We start from the raw sequence: 22,653 nt of genomic DNA, 5'->3' as shown, positions 1-22,653 counted from the left end.
CCATATGTGCGTTGCAGTTGAGCATAGTTTTTCGGACCATCACGCATGTCTCCCTGGTAACAGGTTTGTTTACACAGTGGCATATTTTCTGGTGCCTTTTTCAATCGTCTGTTGGCCTAGACTGTGAAAATGTCATCCGAATTTCATGCTCGTGTGCTAAAAAACCGGTGTCGTATTTGTGCACGGAAAATAAATGGCACAAGTTCTCCATGCTCCAATTTTATCGTGGAGTTAAAGAATTGTTCCAGAGTAGAGGTTAGTGAAGACATTCTGACGTTTACCCGTCCAATTTTGTTGTCTCTGTAAGAGAGTCATTGCTTCATGGCAGCAGGCAGAAAGCAATAAAAAAAACCTATCGGCCAGGGACACACGTAGTGAAATGGTCCAGACACTGTAGAGTAGGGAGATGTGCGGTGTGTGATGCATTGTGTAAGGCAGGAAAGAAAAAGAAAGACAGTAAAAACAGGGGCAGACCAAGTCAATACCAAGGCAGTGACATTTCTGGTATCACTGGCAAGGAGACAGGAAAGACGGGGAAACTAGAGAGTGAAACTCATGGCAGTACAAATCTAACAGCAGCTGTAAAACAGAGGGCAGGAAAAAAGATGAGAAGATTCATTCCCTTGCTGAGACAGAGGTTCAATGATCTCATTGAAGAAATGGAGTGTCCCATTTGCAAAGACATAATAGATGGACCAATACAACTCTTGTGTGATGGACCAAATGTGTTTTGTGCTGAATATTTGTGTCAGTGGTTGCAAGTTTCTTCATCCTGTCCTGTGTGCCGTCTCTCTATATTATGTGTGAATCTATTGTAAGTCCCCCATTGCCTTTGCAAACATGCTATCAAATGCCACAGTCACATTGTGATTATGGGAATGTCAGTTGTAAGTCAGTTGTGCCACTGCAAGATCTGCAACACAACACAGAACGGTGTGTTTACCAGTCCATTGCTGGAGACCACTGCTACTCGTCAGTGAGCCCATTTCCCTTCAGAAGCCACCCTACTCCAGTCCCCATTCCTGACCCAATCAATACCGAGACATCAAATGATGAAACATCGAGGGATAGGCAGAACAATATATGTGCAGTGAAGGCCGCAGAAATTGTGTTGCAGAATGTATCAGCGGTGCATATGCTGCCACAGTATGAAGAAATGGCAACAACACTTGTCAAGAAAAAAATAGAAGCAAACAGAAGTGATGATAGTTTGATAAAGGTTAAAACCAAGGGCCAGGTGAGTTTTTTACCAGCATTACTCTTGCTGATCTATACCCACTTATCAATGTACAGTTAGATTTTGGAGTAAATTCTTCTGATAAAGCTATCATGGAATATGATAATTTGTAAATTTGTATTTGTAATAACATTTATTTGGTTTTGTAGTACATGTGTGACCTGGTAGTGGTTCAATAAATTAATTTCATCAAGTAATGAGCTAGTCCATTTTAATGAATTTATCACCCTTATATACTTTTGAAAGATAAATTTGGTTTTCCAATTTTTGGTGTGATTTTTTTCAGCCAATGTGTTTAACATATACACCAAAGCCACGAAAAACAACCTCAGAAGCTAGCACTAGGACAATACGTCAGAGGGTGTTGCAGTTAAGTCAGAGGAGAGACATTGTCAGTGGTGGTGACGCGATGCTGCAGCTGAGTGAGAGGAGGTGAGACACCAACAAAAGGACAAGAAGGAAAATCCTCCAGATCTTGGGACTCTCTCCTGACATACCTCCAGGTGCTGGCCTTCACTTGAAAGTTGCTATGGGAACGACATGGGCTGCCATGAGGACATTACGGTGTTACTTCAAGGCATGGCATGTGCATATTGGAAGTGAGGTATGTTATGCAGGTCATTTCCCCCACACTCATCATGACCTGAGTTTAAACCGGTGTGCGGAGTATAAAAGGCCCCCTACCTCATTGGAAATTCATCATGGTGCTTGAGTGACAACTTGCAACAGCTAGGCAGGCTGCTCCGCGAAAATCACCGAAAATGAGTCTCAAGCAAACCTTACTGACATTGTAACAGCTCCTACTGTACTGTAAACATAATGGCCACAAAATGATAAACCAGACATAGCGTAATTCTTCGACATGGCGACGATTTTTAGGGAAAATCAATGTCAGGACAGTCAGACGCGTTCGCTAAAAACGGTCGTTACCAGTTTCAAACAGCTGTCAATCACTGAGGGACGCGCAAAGCTGCAAATGCGCAAACATTTGTTGTGCACACAAGATCGATTACAAAAAGTAAACCAAGAGCGTATCTGCCGAGACAGCTCGGGCCATACCTTAGCGAAGAAAGTCGTAGTAGCACTAGTACTTGGCTGCAAATGCATTTGCGGTCTTGTTTTAGAGTCGAAGATGTAGCAATGAATGTTCAACTTGTTTTTGCAGTGCCTACGACGTTGTGTGTTCGTAGTGTTGGTTATACGGTAGCTCTACATGGCAGGGCTGTTTGTTACCGGCGTTATACGGCCTGTGGTGGGAGGCCGTATCACGCCGGTAACACACAGCCCTGCCATGCAGAGCTAGTTATACGGAGGCCGTGTACCCAACGCCGGGCACACAGTGTTGTACGCGGGGCCGGGCTGGGTGTACGGAACCAGGAGGCGCAGTGCTTGGAACACGATCTAAATCGACACAATCAATATACGGTAGTTCCCTTTCTTGAAAAATTGGTGGCCCTGAAAAGGGCCGTTTGGTTTGTGTGTGCATTTGGATTACACACGCTATGAACTTATGCCATCTACATCCACCGATGGCCACTGTATGGCTGGTTAGGCAGGTTTGGATACAGTGACCGCACTTGTTTCAACACGCAATCGGGCATTACTTGCCGTTTCGTGACGACAACCCCAACTGCCTGCATCAGCTCAGCTTTTTTGGACAAGTATCGCTCGTTTTTCCAAGCGCCTCTTCTGTCCAACATTGTCCAGTACTTCTTGTAAATGCGCTTCCTGACGCCGGCATTCAGGACGCTTGGTCTCTGACCCTCGCCAAGCCACTCTTGCCAGGATGTCGTGACGCAAGGCTGACACAGACAGGACTCACATTCGCTGCAGTTAGAGTCCCTTGGGACTGCAACTACATCGGTTGTAATGCCACTGTCATTCAGAAGACTGTCGGCGACGATGTTGTCATGGCAATTGCCCTCGAACTCTTCTTGAAGCTCCCAACCGTAATGGGCGAACAAACCACGAATAGCGTGTTCTTGTTCAGAGTTTACTTTCAGGTGCATCGAACGAGACATGTTGAACACTCGAATTCGGAGACTCTACTGAGTTATGATCGTAATAAAATTGTATTAGCAGTAGAAATGCCAGACATATAGGCGACATAATTATGAATATTCATATACCCTAAATACTAACGAGACAAGTTCTAGTTCACCAAAGTTGGGAAAGCCTGATTATCCGACAGGTCTAAAAGCAAAGGAAACAATGGGAAACAGACACCTCGACCGTATCCTGTGTAGGTAACCCGCCAAAAAGTCCCTGGTGACGTCTTGGACGGCAAAAGCGATACGATTGTCGAAGTCTATGGTGCATGGTGACGAGAAGACATATAAAACTGTAAACACATTTCGTAATTTCATTTTTTATCCTACCGAAACGTTCCTGCAATTGAAAAGAGTTGAAATTATCTCAGAGATATCGTCTCCGAAACAAGTAAAATTGTCTCATTGCGTAAGCCCTTAGTTGTTCTACTTTCAAACTGCGGTGGAACAAGAGTACATGTAGGTACTCGACTTCAACGCATCTTTCGGATTAGGAATTTTCACGTAAAGTTCTGGACGACCACTTTGTGTCTTTTTATTGCTTGTTTGAAATTTCTTATGATTACGGTGACAGGTTTTCCAACGGCATAACTAAAATTCTAATTGTGACGCCAAGGCCCAATGACATTTCCAATGAGGCTGTACAGAGTCTACGTCATCGTTCTTCACGAATATGCAAATATAAATATTAATCCGCAGTTTTAGATTACGCTTGTGAAAATTACGTATGCAAAGATGATGGAAGTACTTCTTAGTAGGCGACTGCTAGTGTAACAGTGAATACTAAAAGGCATGTTCACGACTCAGAGTACAAGCTGCAAAAACAGCCATGTATATGCAACATTGATAAAATTTGTTTGCACCAAGCAGCAGTGTCCGATGTCGCGGGCGTATAGCTATATTTAGTAACAAACCTGTAACCGTGAACTGCTCTATTAGGCCAACATCGACACTTGCAGCCTATAATAATTGGTGCGAATTGTAGTGTTTCTAAGATTACCATTTGGTCTAGGACATTGATATGCTGCAGGTTTTATACACATTTTCAAAGTCTTCCTTCGCCTATAAATATCACAACTAGCCATTACCCTTTTCGATCTGTCACGTACGAAGACTTTTTGAACGCTATCGACACGTACTTGAAAGGTAGAAAAACTAAATACGACCAACAATCGTGATTCGATTGCTGTAACAGGCAGATAAAAAGACGGAACAGGTAGATGTTCTTGTTCAAAATTTGTCCAAATTCATCATAAAAGCACAGCAGCCCCTCTAGGGACCGTGATAAAAGCTGTAAAATATAAACATACCCGGTATTTCGATAAATACCACGCTACAAAGCAAAGTACAGCGTGACACATCAAGATGCTGAAGCTTAGAAGAAGATCCCATGCTCTCCTATATTTGTATATCGCTACGAGTATGGACGTACCACAAACAATCTATTCCCGCAAAGAGAAACAGTGAGACGGAGTATGGACGTACATCAGATCTGTGGTACGTTCGAGGACGGAGTCATTTGAAGGGTTATGCGACCAGTTGAAACAAAATAAATTGGCATATTGGTGAGCGATATTTTAAATTGAGATAGCTTTTTTGGGGTGGGTTGTGCCAAAAGAAAACATTTTCTTATCATGTAGCATATTTGGGATTAATTTTACAAGTCACATTTGCACTGTAAAGGTTAGATATATGCATAATAAACTAGTGCCATTGTGAGAATGCTAGTGTTATTTTGAAGGTCATATTTCCATAACAAACCATCGCATTCGTAAGCGTCGTACTATAAGTCTTTGCCAATGTGAAGGTCACATTTACATAATGAAAATTTGTCTTTATAAACTAGTGTCATTGTGAGAATGTTAGGTCATTTTGAAGGTTACATTTCCATAATAAACTATCGTCTTTGTTGTGAGCGTCGTTTTTGAAGGTCATATTTCCATAACAAACCATCGCATTCGTAAGCGTCGTTCTGTAAGTCTTTGCCAATGTGAAGGTCACATTTACATATTGAAAATTTTGTCTTTATAAGCGGTTCTGTCGACCGTCTCCTCAGTCTGTTGTAGCGGTAGTTTTGATGATATTTCGTCAGCATCTTATCACCATGGCCAATTGTGCAGTCGACGTTCCGTCATATCTTACCATAGAAGCTATCAGAGCACGAAATCTTAGGCGAGTTCGCGACAAGACCAAACGTGGCAACATCGATTTCACCGCCCCTTCCGAGAGAGAGAAGTTAGAACTGCAGCAGAAGTTCAACCATATACGTACGCTTTTAGCGCAGCTAGACAATACCTATGACACGCGGTCCTAATTTGTACCACGTACGAAAAAGTACTAAGTTTGTGGATACCTTCTCTGCCGAAATCAGCTCGATTCCGATCTATGCCCACCCCAATAACTCTACTGCACACAGACTGCAAAAAAATGCTTTCTTGATGTCCCAAATCGTTAGTTTGCCAGCGATTCACGGTCAAGGGCTCAATGGCCGGCCATATTGTCTTACATGAACGTATCGAGCTCCGTCTCTAGCTCCATAACGTAAGCTTACATATACTTTTTCGGGTAGGCACAGAGCGGAATCGAATAGAATTTTTTCTTGCGCAATCCGAATTAAAACCGCATGTCGCCTGTTCTGTTTATGCACGGTCCCTCGAGGGACACGGTCGTGGTTTATATGGCTGTCAGCGTTAGCAAGGTTGTGGTGGGAGGCCGTATCGTCCGAACACACGGCATCGTACACGCTAGGTGGAGTTGCTGACCGCGACCACGCAAATATGAATTGATAAAGTAGCCCACTGGCCATTTGTGTCCCGCTCACAGTTCTAAATGATGCAAACATACTGCTAGCTGCAGTGCAGTAGCTCGTGTTCCTCTTGATTGTACCGTTATTGGCATTGACCGTGAGCAGGGGAGCAAACAGCTTACACAGATACACCGCCAGCGCTCAAACCGTTACGTAAACGCTAATTATGCACAACCATGCCCATTCACCACCCACTCAAACACGGCGTTAATCCTGATCCCGGTCCATTTCGAGCGGGGCTTTAAGTAGCCTGGAACATTCTCAAGGTCACTGTCCTTCTTGACCTCACAACCATGAATTTAATAAGTCATGTTTGGAATTTTCTGGAAATTTAATTAGTTGTGTAAGAGAGAAATTTAGAACAGTAATTAGCATGTCAATAAAAGTTCTAGATTGTTCTTATACGCTCTTATATAAGCAAATGGGTATTAATATTGGGACAGCAGGCTTGCACTTGCAGTCAGACTTTTGGGATTGTGTGCAAACTCTATTATGATCATGTAGAGAAAGACTGTGGATAAGTAATCTTGTTATCACATATTACTGAATATATGTGTTACTGTAGTGTTGTTTTTGCATCTTGTTCATATTTGTCTTCAGGTCTAGCAAACTTACCTGGCATGGTACAATACCTACCAGTGAAATTTGGATAAAGTTAGGTGGGGACAAGGGTCAGGGAACCATGAGAATGGTTTATCAAGTTGCTAACATCAGTAATCCAAATGTAGCAGATAATACAGTGATTTGGAGTACAAATTGCAGCACCTGATTCCTATTACAATTTAGAAATAGCTTTAGCTGTTAACAGAGGTCAGGTAGACAAACTGGATGGCACAAAGTGGAAGTAAGTCTAAACATGCATACTGTGTTTTACTGAACAATGAACAGATTGTACCGTATATCTATTTTGGTACAATATTTGGAACTTAAGATACATACATATTAGTTATCCAAGTTTAATACATGCATTATGCTGCTGATCCAAAGATCTGTACAACAATGTGCATATCTGACCAAACTTATGCAGCATAAATATGATACCTACATTAAATAGTACAAAAGGCAAAGTCGTTTTCTTGCATGTACAAAATGCATTGATGTGTAGAAACATGGGCATCAATTTACAATGGTGTGGACAATTGTCTTACATTCTTATCTCAGAGACAAGACACTATTAGCACGGATGATGGGAGATTATGAGTATCTGGCCAAGAGTTATGGATTGTCTGGACCAAATGGTATGAAATGTATACTTGCATGCTATGATTTATACATAAGAAAAGTTGAGGCACTGACAGGACAGGCAGTTTGTGTACACTTCAGTTTTACCTATGATTTATATGTGTACATCCTTGACCTATCAGTTTGCAATATGTGCGTCTGTCAATAATCAGCATGCATTGTGTATGATATGCTGTAGAACACAATTATGATAATTTGTTGTAGTTTTTCGTTGACTAAGACATTCACAGCTAACACTGATTAGTCAGATAAATTTAAAGGAAGGGGTACACAGTGGGTCAGATCTTGATAAATATTTGCAAGCTATTGACAAATGATTGTTTTCCTCTTTAGAAATTTTTGTCTTTATTTCTCAATTTAATTCTTACACATATTATTACTATGCTATGTAAACTGGCAATGCAAAATGTAGTAACCATGAATTTCTTTGAAATAAATATTTAAATTGATAAGTTTGCATATTACAGGTACATCCTCTCCAAGAGTTCACACATGCACATCAAATTGACTTGGGCCGCCGCAAGCAGAAACACCCCTGATGCAAATTTGTAACATTTTGAGTAAAATGTATCTAAAGTTTACGTGTCAGATTACACTGATAACGCAGTGTAAAATTTACCGCCCTATGAAAACGATGCTGAAACAACGAATTTCAGAATATTTTTGACAAAATTTTTAGGTAGAAATAAAATAAGTTATTGTCACATGTTGTGTGTTCTAATATTATCTATTTTAGTTGCTGAGAAAAACGAATTTTCCAAATTTGTAAACTTGGCGCCGTTCCGATGTGACCTTTTAGTTTTCCCATGTGACCTTAGCGTGACTAAAGTTCACCGCCCGGGCCATTTCCAGGGCTCAGTCTGTCACCTTCGCGCTGCCGAGGACGCATTGTTTGTTTTGTCTGCGACTGAAACAGCTTGATTTTAGTATGTCTGACATCCCAATTGATCCTGACCTTGATGGAGAGCTAGTACAGCTACTCCAGGACAGACACGATGAAATTTCATCTGTTTACTGCCCGGAATCGGAGAACGCCGATATTGCCAACTCTCAGTTGTCAAGTGTGTCGATATTGACACCACCAGATGCCAGTCTGGAGGTTACGTCTGAAGATGACGATGATGATGGAAGTGTCGATATTTCTGAGGCAAGTCAACTAGCAAGCCTTTTTAACGACAACCAACAGGTAAACGGTGTTGATGGATTGCGAGATACTGGGCCAAATGTCGATCTTGACCGAGCTGCCGTCCGGGCGACGTTTGAGAAAGGTTGTGGCTGCAAAGACGAGTGCTTTGGGAAACTGAAACTCGACGTCGTCTTTCATCATCGACTGAATATGGCAGAGTTTACCAAAGATCAACGGGACATTCTAATCTTGGCAAAGCTTGATGAGAATTCATATTCCGGGGACACAGTTCGAGGTGGTAAGCGAGAGTGTCAACGTTTTATCTACAAGTTCGACGGCGTGAAAGTTTGTGAGAAGGTCTGGCGATACTGTTATTATGTCGGTAAGTCCAAATTCCAGTCTAATTTCGTCTGACGGAATTTTTATTAAACATGCCCGATTTTTCTGCAAATGAATCAGTTATTCTTTGACAATAAAAGGATTATGATTTCAACCAGATATGTAAAACAGGAATAAAGTTTCACTGGACGCTACGATCAAACAAAAAAAGTAGCTTTGCTCTGACTGTACACGGATTCATGTTATGACGTCATGGGGCAAGCCCTCGTTTTGTAAACAAACATGACCTCTATAATAATCGGACTTCACACAAACCAGAAATACTTTGTTTTGTCACGAAACCAAGCCGATAATCTTAAACTTTAATTAGGTGTATGTGTCCAAGTTCGATGACACTTGAAAATAAATAAGGGTCTTGCGAGTCTTCAATCAAATGTGGTTCTGTGTTCTCTGACAATCACATGATCTCACTGAAATCAATTATGGCTTCCAATATCTTTAAACACATTATGTATACATGTTGAAACTATACATTTCATCAGCTAAACGTCTTTTTCCTCAGGGGTAACTGCATTTAAAAACTTGAAAAGGCACTATAAGGAGAATGGTGTAATACCAAGACGACATGGTTTGAAAGGGAGAAAACCAGTCAATACATACACATTTGAGGTAAAGATTGTGTACAATACTTTCTTGGAACCAGTCACTTATTTTTCACCGGTAGATATTTTCTGTTGTAAGTTGCTATTGTTGTAAATTGTTAAGACTTTTCCAAGACAAATTTGAACATGGAAGACTTTCAGTTAATTTAGTAATTCAAATCTGGATTTAAATACCACTGGAAATCTTGCAAGTTGAGTGGGTAGGGTGAAAAAATAACTTTTGTCAGTTGTTTGTTTTTAAAATATTCACTCATTCTACAATTTGATACATTGAAACATGTATGATTTCATTGCATAAGACAGAAAACATCACTGTCTGTTGTATTTTACCAGCTGTGTATTATGAAAGGCATTTTGTGTTTTGCTACATTCAAAGACTACTCCTTATTGAGGAAAATTAATGAGTAGAGTGATTTTCATGATAATCTTCTACAACACTATGCATACTGGGATGCACAACACTGAGTTAAATTACTCTGGCCAAGTACAGATTTGAATTTTCACCTGCAAGTAACAACAAATGAAACTTCAGTTCACCTATTTCTGTGAAACAATAATTTTAATTGAAATAATACCAGTATCTGCATTCGTCTTTCTCTGTAATTATTTGTTAGTGACAAACCACTCACTTAACAACTGAGAACTAATGATAAACAAACAAATTTTTGATATATCTTAGAGGTTATATCAATCCAAGTGTGACTTTTTATTGTCATACATTACATTTTGTAGCTCTGGAATTTGTGGAAGTTTTACATGGCATGATATGTTCCTTTCAGTAACATTTCCTGTACCTTCTTTGATCTGTAGGTTATTGAGGATGTTGTACAATTCCTTATAAGGTATGCGGATGAGAAAGGGTTACCAATGCCAGCTGCTCCAAGGGGTAGAGATGATCACCCTCCCATCTACCTACCTTCATGTGACACCAAAGCTGAGGTATATGACAGGTATACAGAGAGTTGTCAACAAAGTGACCCTCCACGCATGGCTGTTGGTGAGACAACTTTCCGCAATATTTGGAGTAGCTGTGTGCCACATATCAAACGGATGGAACCAAGGACTGATGTTTGTCCAAAGTGTGAAGCTTTCAGACAATCTATTCAGTATGCAACAAGTGAATCCGATAAGTTGACTGTTACAACTGAATTCAGTAATCACATTTTAAGTGCACAGTCTGAAAGGGAATTTTGTAATGAATTGATAAAAATGGCAACAGCAGAGTATGAGCCTGTCAAAGAATTAATTAAGCCAGGTCACTATAATTTCTGTTGTAATAATTTATCTAAAGTACACTATACGTTTGATTTTGCTCAGAGTTTTCTTTTACCCCATCAATCGCGTCAAGTAGGACCACTTTATTTTCTCAATCCAATGAAAGTTAATTGTTTTGGTATTCACAATGAGGCATGTAAATTACAGATGAATTATCTATTTGATGAATCACAAACCATACAGCCAGACAACAAGAAGTGTCATGGGCCAAATAACGTAATTAGTATGTTGGATGATTTTTTGAGAAATTTTGGCCTTGGTGAAAAATGTGCTTCTTTCCATGCAGATAACTGTTCTGGTCAAAATAAAAACAAGAGTTTATTGCATTATTTTATTTATCGTTGTAGCAAAGGTAAACATGAGATCACATATCACTTTATGGAAGCTGGCCATACTAAATGTGTGTGTGACTCAGCATTTGGTAAGATCCGTCAGTTGTACAGGAGGAGTGACGTTGACACTATGGCACAACTGTGTAATGTTGTCAATAAAAGTTCAAAGGTCAACTCTTCAGCCATACATGTCTTCAGATGCATCAGGTGATGTTGAAAGTGAGTCGAATTTCCAGTGGAGGGAGTGGGATGAGTTTTTTAAGAAGTATCTTAGAAATCTGAGGGGAATCAGTGGCTATCATCACTTTAGATTCACTAAAGATGACCCAGGGGCTGTGTATGTGAAAAAATCAGTAACTGGAGTTGAGGAACGTGTTTATTTAGTAAAAAGAGGGGTTACATGGCCACCAAGTGATGATACTTTACCCACAGTACTGCCAGCTGGTGGTCTGTCCAGAGAGAGATATCGGGATCTCCAGACCAGAGTGCTACGGTATGTTCGGGAGCCATACAGGGCCACATACTTCTGCAACACTGCTACACATAGTAAATAAATGGTGCTGTGGTAACACTTTGAAAAATAGCAGTTTGTAAAACATCTATCTGTCTGTCTGTCTATCTATCTATCTTTACATCTATCAATCTGTCTGTCTATTCTTTTCTTATATGGCTACAATACATCAATGTATTGTATCATATGCAATAGTAACAGTTTAAAAGTTGTTATTGCAGTGCTGTACTATTCTCTGTATATATATTGAAAAATATTGAATGTGCAGTGAATACTGACACATGAGCAATTTATGGTATAAGTTAAATTTGAGGAAGTATACTGCTACACAATTGTATTTCTCAATGAGGGAGTAACAACTATAATTGTATGTAGATGAATAATTGTAGTCTGAATATTGATAGCAAATTTATGGTGTAGTAAAAGTATCTCATACTGGACCTAGTACCGAATTTCGTGTGAATTAGCATAATAGCCATTGTTATAAGTCTTAATTTCCTTAGAAATGAACTTAAATAAAACTAAATTATTGTTTACACTCCATTGAGAAGTATTCAATGAGATTTTAACAAATGTAAGCAAACATGAGATAATGCATTGTTTGTCACTGACTACTGAGTAGATTTCTAAGAGTATTATGCATGCTAGTCTCACTGACAATGCTTCACTAATGTGATATGTTTTATGATAAATAAGGTTTCATTGGGATTCACTTTATTGCAATTCATTGTATATCCACTGATTTTCCAGCGTGAAAATGTATCTGTGCATAATAAGAAAAAAGGATTTCATATTGTTATATAATTATATGAAGAGGAATGATTTCAATATAGTCATTTATGACTATTTTACACTGTATTATATTCACTCTATGTGTTGCCTAGCAACAATCTCCATGGCAATTAGTCATCTTTATTATTGAGCATACCTGCTGCACTGTAAATAAAATGTCATGAGCAAGTTTTTACATTTCAACAAAAGAATAAAGATGCCAAAATAGGTGAATTTTACTCAGAATTAGGTCTGTTTTGTCTTCCTTCCACCCCCACAAAGAAAAATGGTTTGATCCAACAGTAAGTGTCCATACACAATGCCTACTGTGACAAGTTTCACAGTCGAACAGAATTGGTTATCCCCAAGATGACAATTATTTCATAATGTCACATGAAAGATATGCATTGGATCACAGTGGATGAAAATAGTCAGATATAAATTTGCATAAATTTGCATAGGTCAAGGTCGTTTAACCCTTGATTTATAGGGTATAGGAGCATGAAGTGGGCTAACCACTTACATTTTTGGAAAGAGCAGCATCAGTACTTTCTGAAAATATCAATAACTCAAAATTGAAAAAAAATTGCGTCAGGGGTGTTTCTGCTTGCGGCGGCCCACTTCATGAACACCAGTCATGTCTATACCCAATAAGGTTTTTAAGTAATTATGTCAGTTTTTGTTTCTTGTCTTCCTCACATTGAATATTTTAGGGAAATATTTTTGCGTATGCTGTGTGATCAGCAAGGAACAAGCACAGTTGCCGAAGGAGGAACAACCATTCTCATCAATGAAGAAGATAAACCTTAATGATATCAGAAACTGTCACAGTGATTTTTTTTTCAACTGGTGGAGACCTAAGGCATGCCATGCAGCACTACAATAGTGTTAGAAAGCCACTTTTCAATGTACCACTGCACAGAGTATGTACTAATCAATTCAATCCACTATGTTGTTTGCCTCCATTGACCAACTAAACATATAGCTCTGTTCTGTTTCAATCAGTTCACTTTACCTTTGTCTGAACAGTTCAACAGACCACACTGTGACCTATCTACATGTATGCATGCCACTATGTCCATAACGGTGTGCACAAATAGAAGTTTATTAGTGAAGCTATATGCGAAAACAAGTTGACAATGAAGCCAGCACATATGTCAGCATTTGTGATCAATCTAGTTGTTGTATATTTGTATGTAGTGTTTTCTTCATAAATAGGTAGGTATGAACGTTACAAGATATTGTCATACATTAAAAGTAAAAGATACATGTGCTAACCCTTATATTTTATCACAGGTTGCAGTCCCAGGGTTGCACATCAGTCCTGGCTTATTTTAATAAACGTTTTTCACCATGATGAAGCTAGCTGTGCAGTACTGGATATCAAGATCATCAGAGAGAGATGATGACATTGATGAACCCGTGCTGAAGCCTGCTGGATTTGACACATATGTGGCCATGTTTAAACAAGTCGAGACATTACAGTGTGAAGCGAAAGAACTCCAAGAAGAAGCTAAAGCCTTGGCAGAGAGTATTGAAAGGGCTCTCCTTGCTGATGATGACTGTGACGATGATGATGATGACGACAACAGTGAAGATGATGGCAGACTGCCACTAATGACCTTGGGCAAAGTTGAAAAAGCCCAGGAGAAAGTGCATACTACATTAACAAAGTAAAAATACATGATTTTGTGCTAATTTTGAAATCTTGTGAGACACAATTAATTTCAGTGGCAGTGAGTTGCTAGCCAAGTCAAACTTTTTATCAAACTGGAATAGTTGCCATGTTAAATAAACATGTAATGTTTGTTTTAGCATGGTGTGAAATTTCCTGTATCATGTGAGAACACCCACAGATAACCTGTCTAGCAACCTGAGATCTCAGAGGGTCTCCTTCATCTTTGAAAATGGCATATTGATACCAGAAGTAAGATCATTTTTGTGATGATAAGCAAAAACATTGTAAATCTCAAGTGCACAGTCATGTCTATGCTGCATTTTCAGAATTTTGGCTTGTACACATTTGTAGTGCAGTCAATACTTTCCAGACAACACGGTGTTTATGTTTGTATTCTTAGATATCTGAAGCTACAGACGTAAAAGCGAAACTGCCAAAACAATGTGGTTTTGTAGTCTGAGGTATAGACCAAGCTCTGCAGTCATTTGGTGTTGGACGTCATTCTTACCACGGGCAGGCATTCATCGAAATCATGTGAACAAGTGCTGTAAAGTATGTGTTTTACAACTGTACACTGTTTTGTTGCTAAAGTCATTAAAAGGTTCAGTATTCTGCTTGTCATGATTTTCAAGCTTTCAGTGTCAGATTTATTGTGTGTTATATATATACTACAGAAGATGTATTTCGTCTACATTATTTTGACCTACTTTCAGTGAAACAACTCTGTTTGCTTCTTTGAAAGAAAGTTATCATATCCTTTTTTTTATTTTTTGTGTTTCAGGAAGAAAACATTCAAACGTTGTGCAAGAGCGTCATCAGGACCACAGCAAGAATATGCTCACAGCTGAATGAACAGGCTTCACACATTTGTGGTCTGTATAAACCAATATTTTCAAAATTTGCAGCCTGCCATATTCTTTAGAGTACAAACAATAGAATGTCAGATGAATATATTAGCATTCTCAGTTCAAACATATCACATTTAATGGCATATTACAGAGAACACTTTCCTAATGAAAGTGTACCCCAAAAATGCATATGTTAGAAGATCATGTCATCCCTCAGATTGAAAACACAGGGTTTGGCTCTGGTTTCCTCACAGAACAGAGTATCCATCATGAGATTAGGAAGGGAATGGACCGGTATAGTAAAGTACCTGTCCATAATGGTTTAAAGAAATTAGAACTTATGGTAAGGGAGCATCATGTGATGACCAATCCCAGTCATGTGAAAGTGCCAAAAACACAAAGGGGTTCATACAGAACCAAATAAGCAACGTGAAATAATAATGGCCATAGTGATAAAAGTAAAGATAAATCATGATAAAATAAACATGTAAAGAACAAATTAATTAAGTCAATAACAAAAATCAATATGTAAATAAAAACAATAAAACCTGGTTCTTTCTGTGAATCATATTTTTACTAAATTGATGCTTGTATTTTTAGTCCCCACAGATACCGTCCGGGGGGACTTGTAGGTTTGGTCATGTCCGTGCATGTGTTAGTGTGTGCGTTTGTCCATCCATGCATCCGTCCGTTCACGCAGATATCTCAGAGATACATGGAGCGATTTCATTCAAACTTTGTACAGGGATTACTTGATATGTCATACATGTACATATGCACGTTGATTTGTTTTGTGATATGATCCAATATGGCCGCCGTGCGGCCATTTTATTACAATTTTTTATGTACAGAGCCATAACTCGGACATGTTTCAACCGATTTTATTGAAAGTTGGTACAAGGACATTGACCTTCATCATACATATGCACATCAATTTGTTTCACAACATGATCCAATATGGCTGCCATGCCTCAATCGTATTACAATTTTGTCATGTACGGAGCCATAACTCAGGCATATCTCAACCGATTTTATTGAAAGTCGGTACAAGGACATTGACCTATGTAATACATATGCATGTCTATTTGTTTCATGATATGATCCAATATGGCCGCATGGCAGCCATTTTGTTACAATTTTTTCATGTCCTAGCCATAACTCAGGCCCATCTAAATGGATTTTATTCAAACTTTGTATAAGCACTTTGACCTATGTCATACATATGCACGTCAGTATGGCTGCCTTGCCACCATTTTGTTACAATTTTTTCATGTACGGAGGAATTACTCAATCATATCTCAACAGATCTTATTCAAAGTTGTTACAAGGACATTGACTCATGTTATACATATGTATGTCGATTTGTTTGACGATATGATCCAATATGACCACATGGCGGTCTTTTTGTTATGTTTTTTTGTCAATACACTACGGCCCAAAAGTATGCCTCAGTGTACGGTATTCCGCGAAGCATTATTTCTATGGAACAGCGCTTTCAGCCGGTCGCTATTGACAACGGCGAACATTGTATCAATTTATTTTCAATAGATTATCGATCGAAAATCTGTTTGGGTGCCGCTCGTGCCGGGCGCTCGTGTGTTGAGGTCACGTCATAAACATTTCCACAATTACCCGTATATTGACTTATACACTTTAACATCAAGGTATCCGTTGGTTTCCTGTACTGAAAGTATATCGACGACATTTTTTCAGTTTTGGTGATAGTTTTACGTACGTTTCAGCACATTTTGGCGCACTTCGGCGTAGTTTGGCGCCATTGTGAACGGGGAACTACATGCGAGTGAGTGAGACAACAATGTAACAATTTCGGACAAAAGAATATCGATCGATAACGTTCACTGCACGATTACAGTGGAGACTCTACGCCCGTTCGCCTCTGTTCTGTGTTATTTTTGCAGTTTACTGGAATTTTCATAGTTGATATTCGCCAAAATTTGGTGTAAATTACAACAACCTGACAGGTATTTGGTCTGTACAATTTAAGAGATGCTAACCGATTAAAATGCGTCAATATAAGACCCTGATTCTGCATATGCAAACGCCGTAAGATCGCCATTTTATTGAGGGCAAGAGCAAAAATTCAGCGATCGAAAAAATAAAATGCAACTAAAACATTTTTCGTCGAGAAATTCAAAAAAATAAAACGACAGGAATTTTGTATATAAATCAAAGAAACACTGTGCCATTTTTCACTATCATTGGTTCGGAATTGCGAAATTTGAACGAGCGAGAGTTGTACGGTCTGTTCAGTACATTAAACGCCATTGTTTTCTATGGGAAATCGAGCTGATTAGACACGTCGTAAAATGAAAAATACTCCTGAAAAAAACCGTTGGTTTAACTTTTTCATTTCGCTGTTATTTTTTATAATATTTGGCATGACAGATATCATGAAGGGTAACTCAAACTCTATGGTTTTATTTTTTTGAGTTTCCCTCTTATTTTTATGAAATGACGAGTTGAAGATCGTTTTGCTGTTGACTGTGTTTTTACGTAATTTTGCATATGGCTGTTATCGCTTACGTATTTTTGGAATTCCCATGTAAAAATCTTCCCAAAATATTATAATTGTAAGGGCAGCATATACGGGAAATAGGACCTGTTACTCTTTCATTAATATTTAGCTGTGCAGCAAGGAAATACGGCGAAATTTTCAACATGACGCGGGAGGTGAAATTTACTCTGTGAACGCGCACTCCACGTATGTGTGGCGAAAATTCGGGACGCTAATACCGTACAAAATGGGGCGCCTTTGGGCCGTAGTGTCATGTCAAAAGCCATAACTCTGGCAAGTCTCAACCGATTTTATTTAAAGTTGGTACATGGACATTCACTTATGTCATATATATGCATGTAGATTTTTGGCTGCATGGCGGTAATTTTGTTACGATCTTTTCATGTTCAGAGCCATGACTCAGACATCTTTCCACCAGTATCATTCAAAGTTGGTGTAAGGACATTGACCGATGTCATACATATGCACATCGATTTGTTGAACGGCATGCAGCAGTATCATGTCAATTACCTAAGTTTCATAATTAGACTGATATGTCGAGAAATACTGCATCAGATTTCATGAAACTTGGTACAGATGTTAAGCTTACATTGCTTTAACAATGAAAAAGACATTTATCAGTGTAAGTTTAATTAATTTGTAATTGCTTATGTAATGAACTCTCCTAATTAGAGTTATATATCCACAAATACTGCGTCACATTTGATGAAACTCGATACAGATGTTGATCTCATAGTTTGTAAATACTGCATTAAACTTTATGAAATATGGTACCGGTGATAATCTATTAGTGGTAGGATAGTATGCAAAAATGGTCGGCAACATCCTGTTGATTCATTACTAATTGACTCATTTCATGACCTTTTGTAATTAGGATGGCGGCCTCCATTGGTTTTATGTTTTCACCACCATGGAACTCATTCTTGGCCATTTAGCACCATCTGTATCACAGTAATTTTATCATAGACCTAATTAATGAAGAAGACTCTATTCTCTCTGAGGACTTGTAATTAAAGTACCAATGAACAAGTGGGGACTGTGTCATCAACGACGACTTGTTCAATTTAAAATTGATGCTTGAAAAGTCATCTTTATTGTGAGTCCAGTATATGTATATATTAATGATGAATTAAATGTAAACTTATCATTTTAGGATGTTTTCACATGTTCAAATGAAACTTCCTTCAGTTTTATCTTACATGAAATATCATTGGAAAAGTTAAATTTTTAGCATGAAAATAAGAATGAAATACTTCTAAATGCTTTCATTATGATTTAGTATATATACTAACAAGTACAGATGTAAATAACCTTGTTTTGCTTATCTATTTACAGAATACAACGACCCTGGAAGTTGCAAAGTGTCCATTTGATTTCAAGTACTTCTAATTTTCTTATATTTTTTTGCATTTTTCACATTATAATTAAAAATAAAGGTATATGATCATTTAGTTTGTATTTTTTTCAGTTTCTGTGTACCTTTTCTTTTCGTTTACTGTATTTTTTGTTTAGTTCTTTATTTGTCCCCTTTTTTTAAATGCAACTTTCTGGGATAAGTTACTTTTGATATTCATAGGGTTTCTAAAAGATGTTTGCCCGAAACCTTGTTATCGGTACATGTATTTATTTGAGTCTTGTAATCTTTGTCACTTCAAGAAATAAAAAAACCATAATTTATTCTATATGCACGTGCCTGTTTTGGTCATTTAAGTATGGTTTGAAGTAATTTTTAATATATTACAGTTAATTTGCCATTGTGCTGTTAAAAAAATCACCGTACAATACAAATAAGGCAACAATACATTGATTTCTGCCTATATGATGAAAAAGGTGCCTCTCTAATTTTTGCCGCTTGTGGCGCTGTTCTGTGGCTTCCGATTGAATGTGTATCCATAAAGTTCGCACACAAGTTAAAAGTCTGGGCCTGCTGGTATCGCTTTAAATGCTTAGTGTCACTTTTCCGACAAGCATCTAATTAATTACTCCTTGGCCTAATGATATCCCTCTCTCCGTACAGTATGATGCATAATTCTGCGCTGCACGTACAACAATTAGAAGTCACCCCTTTTGACAAAATTAAAATAAACAACACCTCTTTTTCAGAATTCCCAGAGCTTCAATGAACTAGTGTTATTACATTTCTATATAATACTTATAGCCCCTAAACTTGTAATAATAATAATAATAATAATAATAATAATAATAATAATAATAATAATAATTTAAATAAGTATTTTATAGAAATAATAATAAGATAATAATAGGTTCAATTTTCCGTGACATTTTCACCATAAGGGTATTGTGGGTCGAAAAGACCAAATATGATATCGATTTCACTGCCCCATGTTTCCATGGTAACCATTTTAGGGGTTGAAAATTTCAGTTTTTCTAATATCCCATGAAAAGTTACTTTGATTGATATGAAAATTACCTAGTTGGGGAGTTCGGGTCAGAGAACACAAAAACCAGATTTATCTTAATGTTTCGAGTTGCCATGGTAACTATTTTGGGATTGAAAATGTTACTTTTTCCCTAATTCCTATTAAAGAACTATTGATTGATGTAAAAAAATGATAATAAGGGTTTTTCTTGTTAGCACACCAAGAAAAAAACACACTCATTTTAATGTGAGATGTTTCCATAGTTACCGTTCAGGAGTAAAAATTACCAGTTTTGCAAAGATTCCACCTAAAATCCAGTAACCAACAGAATATGTTATATCAAAGGGATATTTTGGGTTAGAAAGACCAAATATCCAGTGTAAAAATCCAGTAATCAACTGAAATATTATACCAAAAGGGTTAATTTGGGTAAGAAAGACAAAACATGGGTTCGAACCCGATTAAAAACTAGCCGTATGATATCCATTTTTACTGCACTGTTTTTCCATAGTAACCTATTTGCATTTTTAATTTTCAAAGATTCTCCAAATTCCATAAAAAGTAATTCCAGTTACTATGCAAATGCTCTCCTAAGTGTATTTATCACCGCATGAACTCCGTGTTCATTTTTGTTTCATGTTGCCATGGTAACCATTTAGATAACCACAGCTTTTTTATTTAAAACCATGCATATTTTAGATCAGGGGTATCCTTTTTCGTTAACCAGACAAGAAAAGTCTATTTTACGATATTCTGCCCATGAAGTGAGTTTTCTGGTCTTTTGTTGTGTATACTTACACACCTTTAATACCTAAGGAAACAGGTATAATGGATGTCAGTGGGACTCAAAGGTTTGTGACCTATTAACAACCCGTTTCGCTCTCAGAGTTGTATGCAAATTTTAAAAGTCGCCATGACAACCTGACAACAACATGGCCTTTTCAGCACTGAGACATAGTGTAGCAGGGCTAAAAATTGGCCATGGCCCTTCTGCCGGGAGGAGGCATAATTTCTGTGTCATTGTGATTGAACATTATTTCAAAATGCAACGAGAATGCGTTTGGCCATTCGTTTCCTGTGCCTGTCATTCAAGTACGTCAGTTCAGATATTGACACTTTGTTGCACAGTTCCACCGCACGGCGGTCGTCTTCGTAATTTCCAGAACAAAGTCACATTATGTGCCCAGCTGGGTTTGACTGCATATATCTACCTCGTCTAAAAGTGACGGACGGATCTTTCAACCTTTCAGCTTGGTGAAAAACGCATTTATTGATTCGCCAAAGGCCTATTTTTGCACCAGTGCTACATGGACATAGGAAAAAGTTCGACTCACCCTAGCGCTCTCGATTGTTGAATCACGGTCCCTTCACAAAGGAGGGACCGTGGTTGAATACAACCACGGTCCATGATGAGAGTTCTCGAATCAAAAACTGTAGCTGTGCTCGAATACAAATGTCTTCATATTAAATAACGTCATTCTTGATACACAAGAGTTAGCATTCCAAATCTGTCACCCTGTTTTTTTCAAAGTTTGGAGAAGGGCGGCATTTCCATCTGAATGATTGAACGACGTGAAACGCAAAATTCCATCGCATATTATCCGGCAATATGTACACTGTACTGTAGAAATACTGTATACGCTCCAGGTACGTATAACTATTCTTGACCGCGGACATCCGGGAACTTGCGATTTTTCACGTCATTTTTGCGTCATACTGCCGTGAGAACAAAATATTGAAGTGTGGATTTTTCAACCTTTACACCAGTATTCAAAGTTTCAACATTATATCAATGATAAACACTAAGTTCTGTCCTTTGTCACATAATTTCTGCATTGTTCACTGTCCTGTATAGTCAAATCCCATTCCACCTCACTCGCGTGCGTGAGGTGAAAGTGACGACCTAATTTTATTATACTTATGATGTACATGCCACAAAACCAACCTTATCCAGAAATGGTTCCCTTGTGACATTTGAGGGTTTCGGTCTGATTTTTAGGGCGTTGCTACATTATTTTTACTTTTTTGACTAAAGAAAAACAATAAATATTGTTTTTGGTTACAATAAAATTGTGTATCTTATGTTTTTGCATGTATATTGGATGAAGTTTGCAAAACTCGAATAATCAAATTCTGAGTTTTGCAAAATGATTGTAATATTAGTGTACACAGTGATTTGAACGAAGCTTTTATTGGGTTCATAAAAATGATGTTACAAACATTTTCCTGGAACCATCAGTTGTAGACAACAGAATCTAATATACATTTAGACATAATTGAGAAATAGGAAGTGATAAATTCTTTAGAATGTCGTCAGAAAGAGAAGCAATATGTGAAAATCATTGTAAATTTAGAATACTGGGGGCTATTTTGAATATTTAATGAGGTCATGTGACCAGTATTTGCATATTTTGGGGCAATTGTAATACTACAATTCCAAAAATATCTTGTAATTGTAGACAAAATTTGATAAATTCAATAGTCAGATGTTATAAAATAGGATACCTTGACCTGTCTGACCCCTATTCAAGGGCGCTGTGTGTAATTCTTCACTTGTGAGTGAAGACAAGGAAATTTGTGCAAGTTTTATCAAATCTAATCTAAAGCAAATCTAAAGTTTATCATATTATATAAGTTTACATCAAAGTCCATGGTCATGGGACTATAAATAGTGATTAAGCATTGGGATATGATACAATATCGATTATCTTTTACTGGAAAATTGGAAAACATGTAAAAATAATGATAAATTTATATTGTTGGCGGCCATTTTGAATACCTAATCAGGTCACATGACCATTATTAGCATATTTTGGGACAAGTGTGTCATTGTCATTCAAAATATGCATACTTACTGTGGG

At 37.9% G+C, this 22,653-nt stretch overlaps 2 protein-coding genes across 2 annotated transcripts in view; one reads left to right on the top strand and one right to left on the bottom strand.

Annotated features, from left to right (window-relative positions):
* The window catches only part of LOC139115704 (uncharacterized), a 381,257-nt gene that overhangs the window by 47,823 nt on the left and 310,781 nt on the right, over positions 1 to 22,653 (bottom strand). The window lies entirely within an intron of this gene.
* LOC139149080 (uncharacterized) lies at positions 7,849 to 11,278 on the top strand. The gene is made up of 3 exons (XM_070720622.1): positions 7,849 to 8,841; positions 9,361 to 9,467; positions 10,271 to 11,278. Exons 1-3 carry the CDS (start codon positions 8,262 to 8,264, stop codon positions 11,276 to 11,278), a joined length of 1,695 nt encoding a protein of 564 aa, XP_070576723.1. The 5' UTR covers positions 7,849 to 8,261.

The sequence above is a fragment of the Ptychodera flava genome, chromosome 2, assembly GCF_041260155.1.
Source record: "Ptychodera flava strain L36383 chromosome 2, AS_Pfla_20210202, whole genome shotgun sequence".
NCBI classification, from domain to species: Eukaryota; Metazoa; Hemichordata; class Enteropneusta; family Ptychoderidae; genus Ptychodera; species Ptychodera flava.
The sequence above is the reverse complement of the archived record's forward strand: the minus strand, read 5'-3'. Positions and strand labels throughout refer to the sequence as shown.

What these genes read in the sequence shown, in the direction of transcription:
- LOC139149080 (XM_070720622.1), top strand. Translation starts at nt 8,262, where the DNA reads ATGTCTGACATCCCAATTGATCCTGACCTTGATGGAGAGCTAGTACAG. An exon ending in GCGATACTGTTATTATGTCG is followed by an intron (nt 8,842 to 9,360) that starts GTAAGTCCAAAT and finishes CTTTTTCCTCAG; the next exon opens with GGGTAACTGCATTTAAAAAC. An exon ending in TCAATACATACACATTTGAG is followed by an intron (nt 9,468 to 10,270) that starts GTAAAGATTGTG and finishes TTTGATCTGTAG; the next exon opens with GTTATTGAGGATGTTGTACA.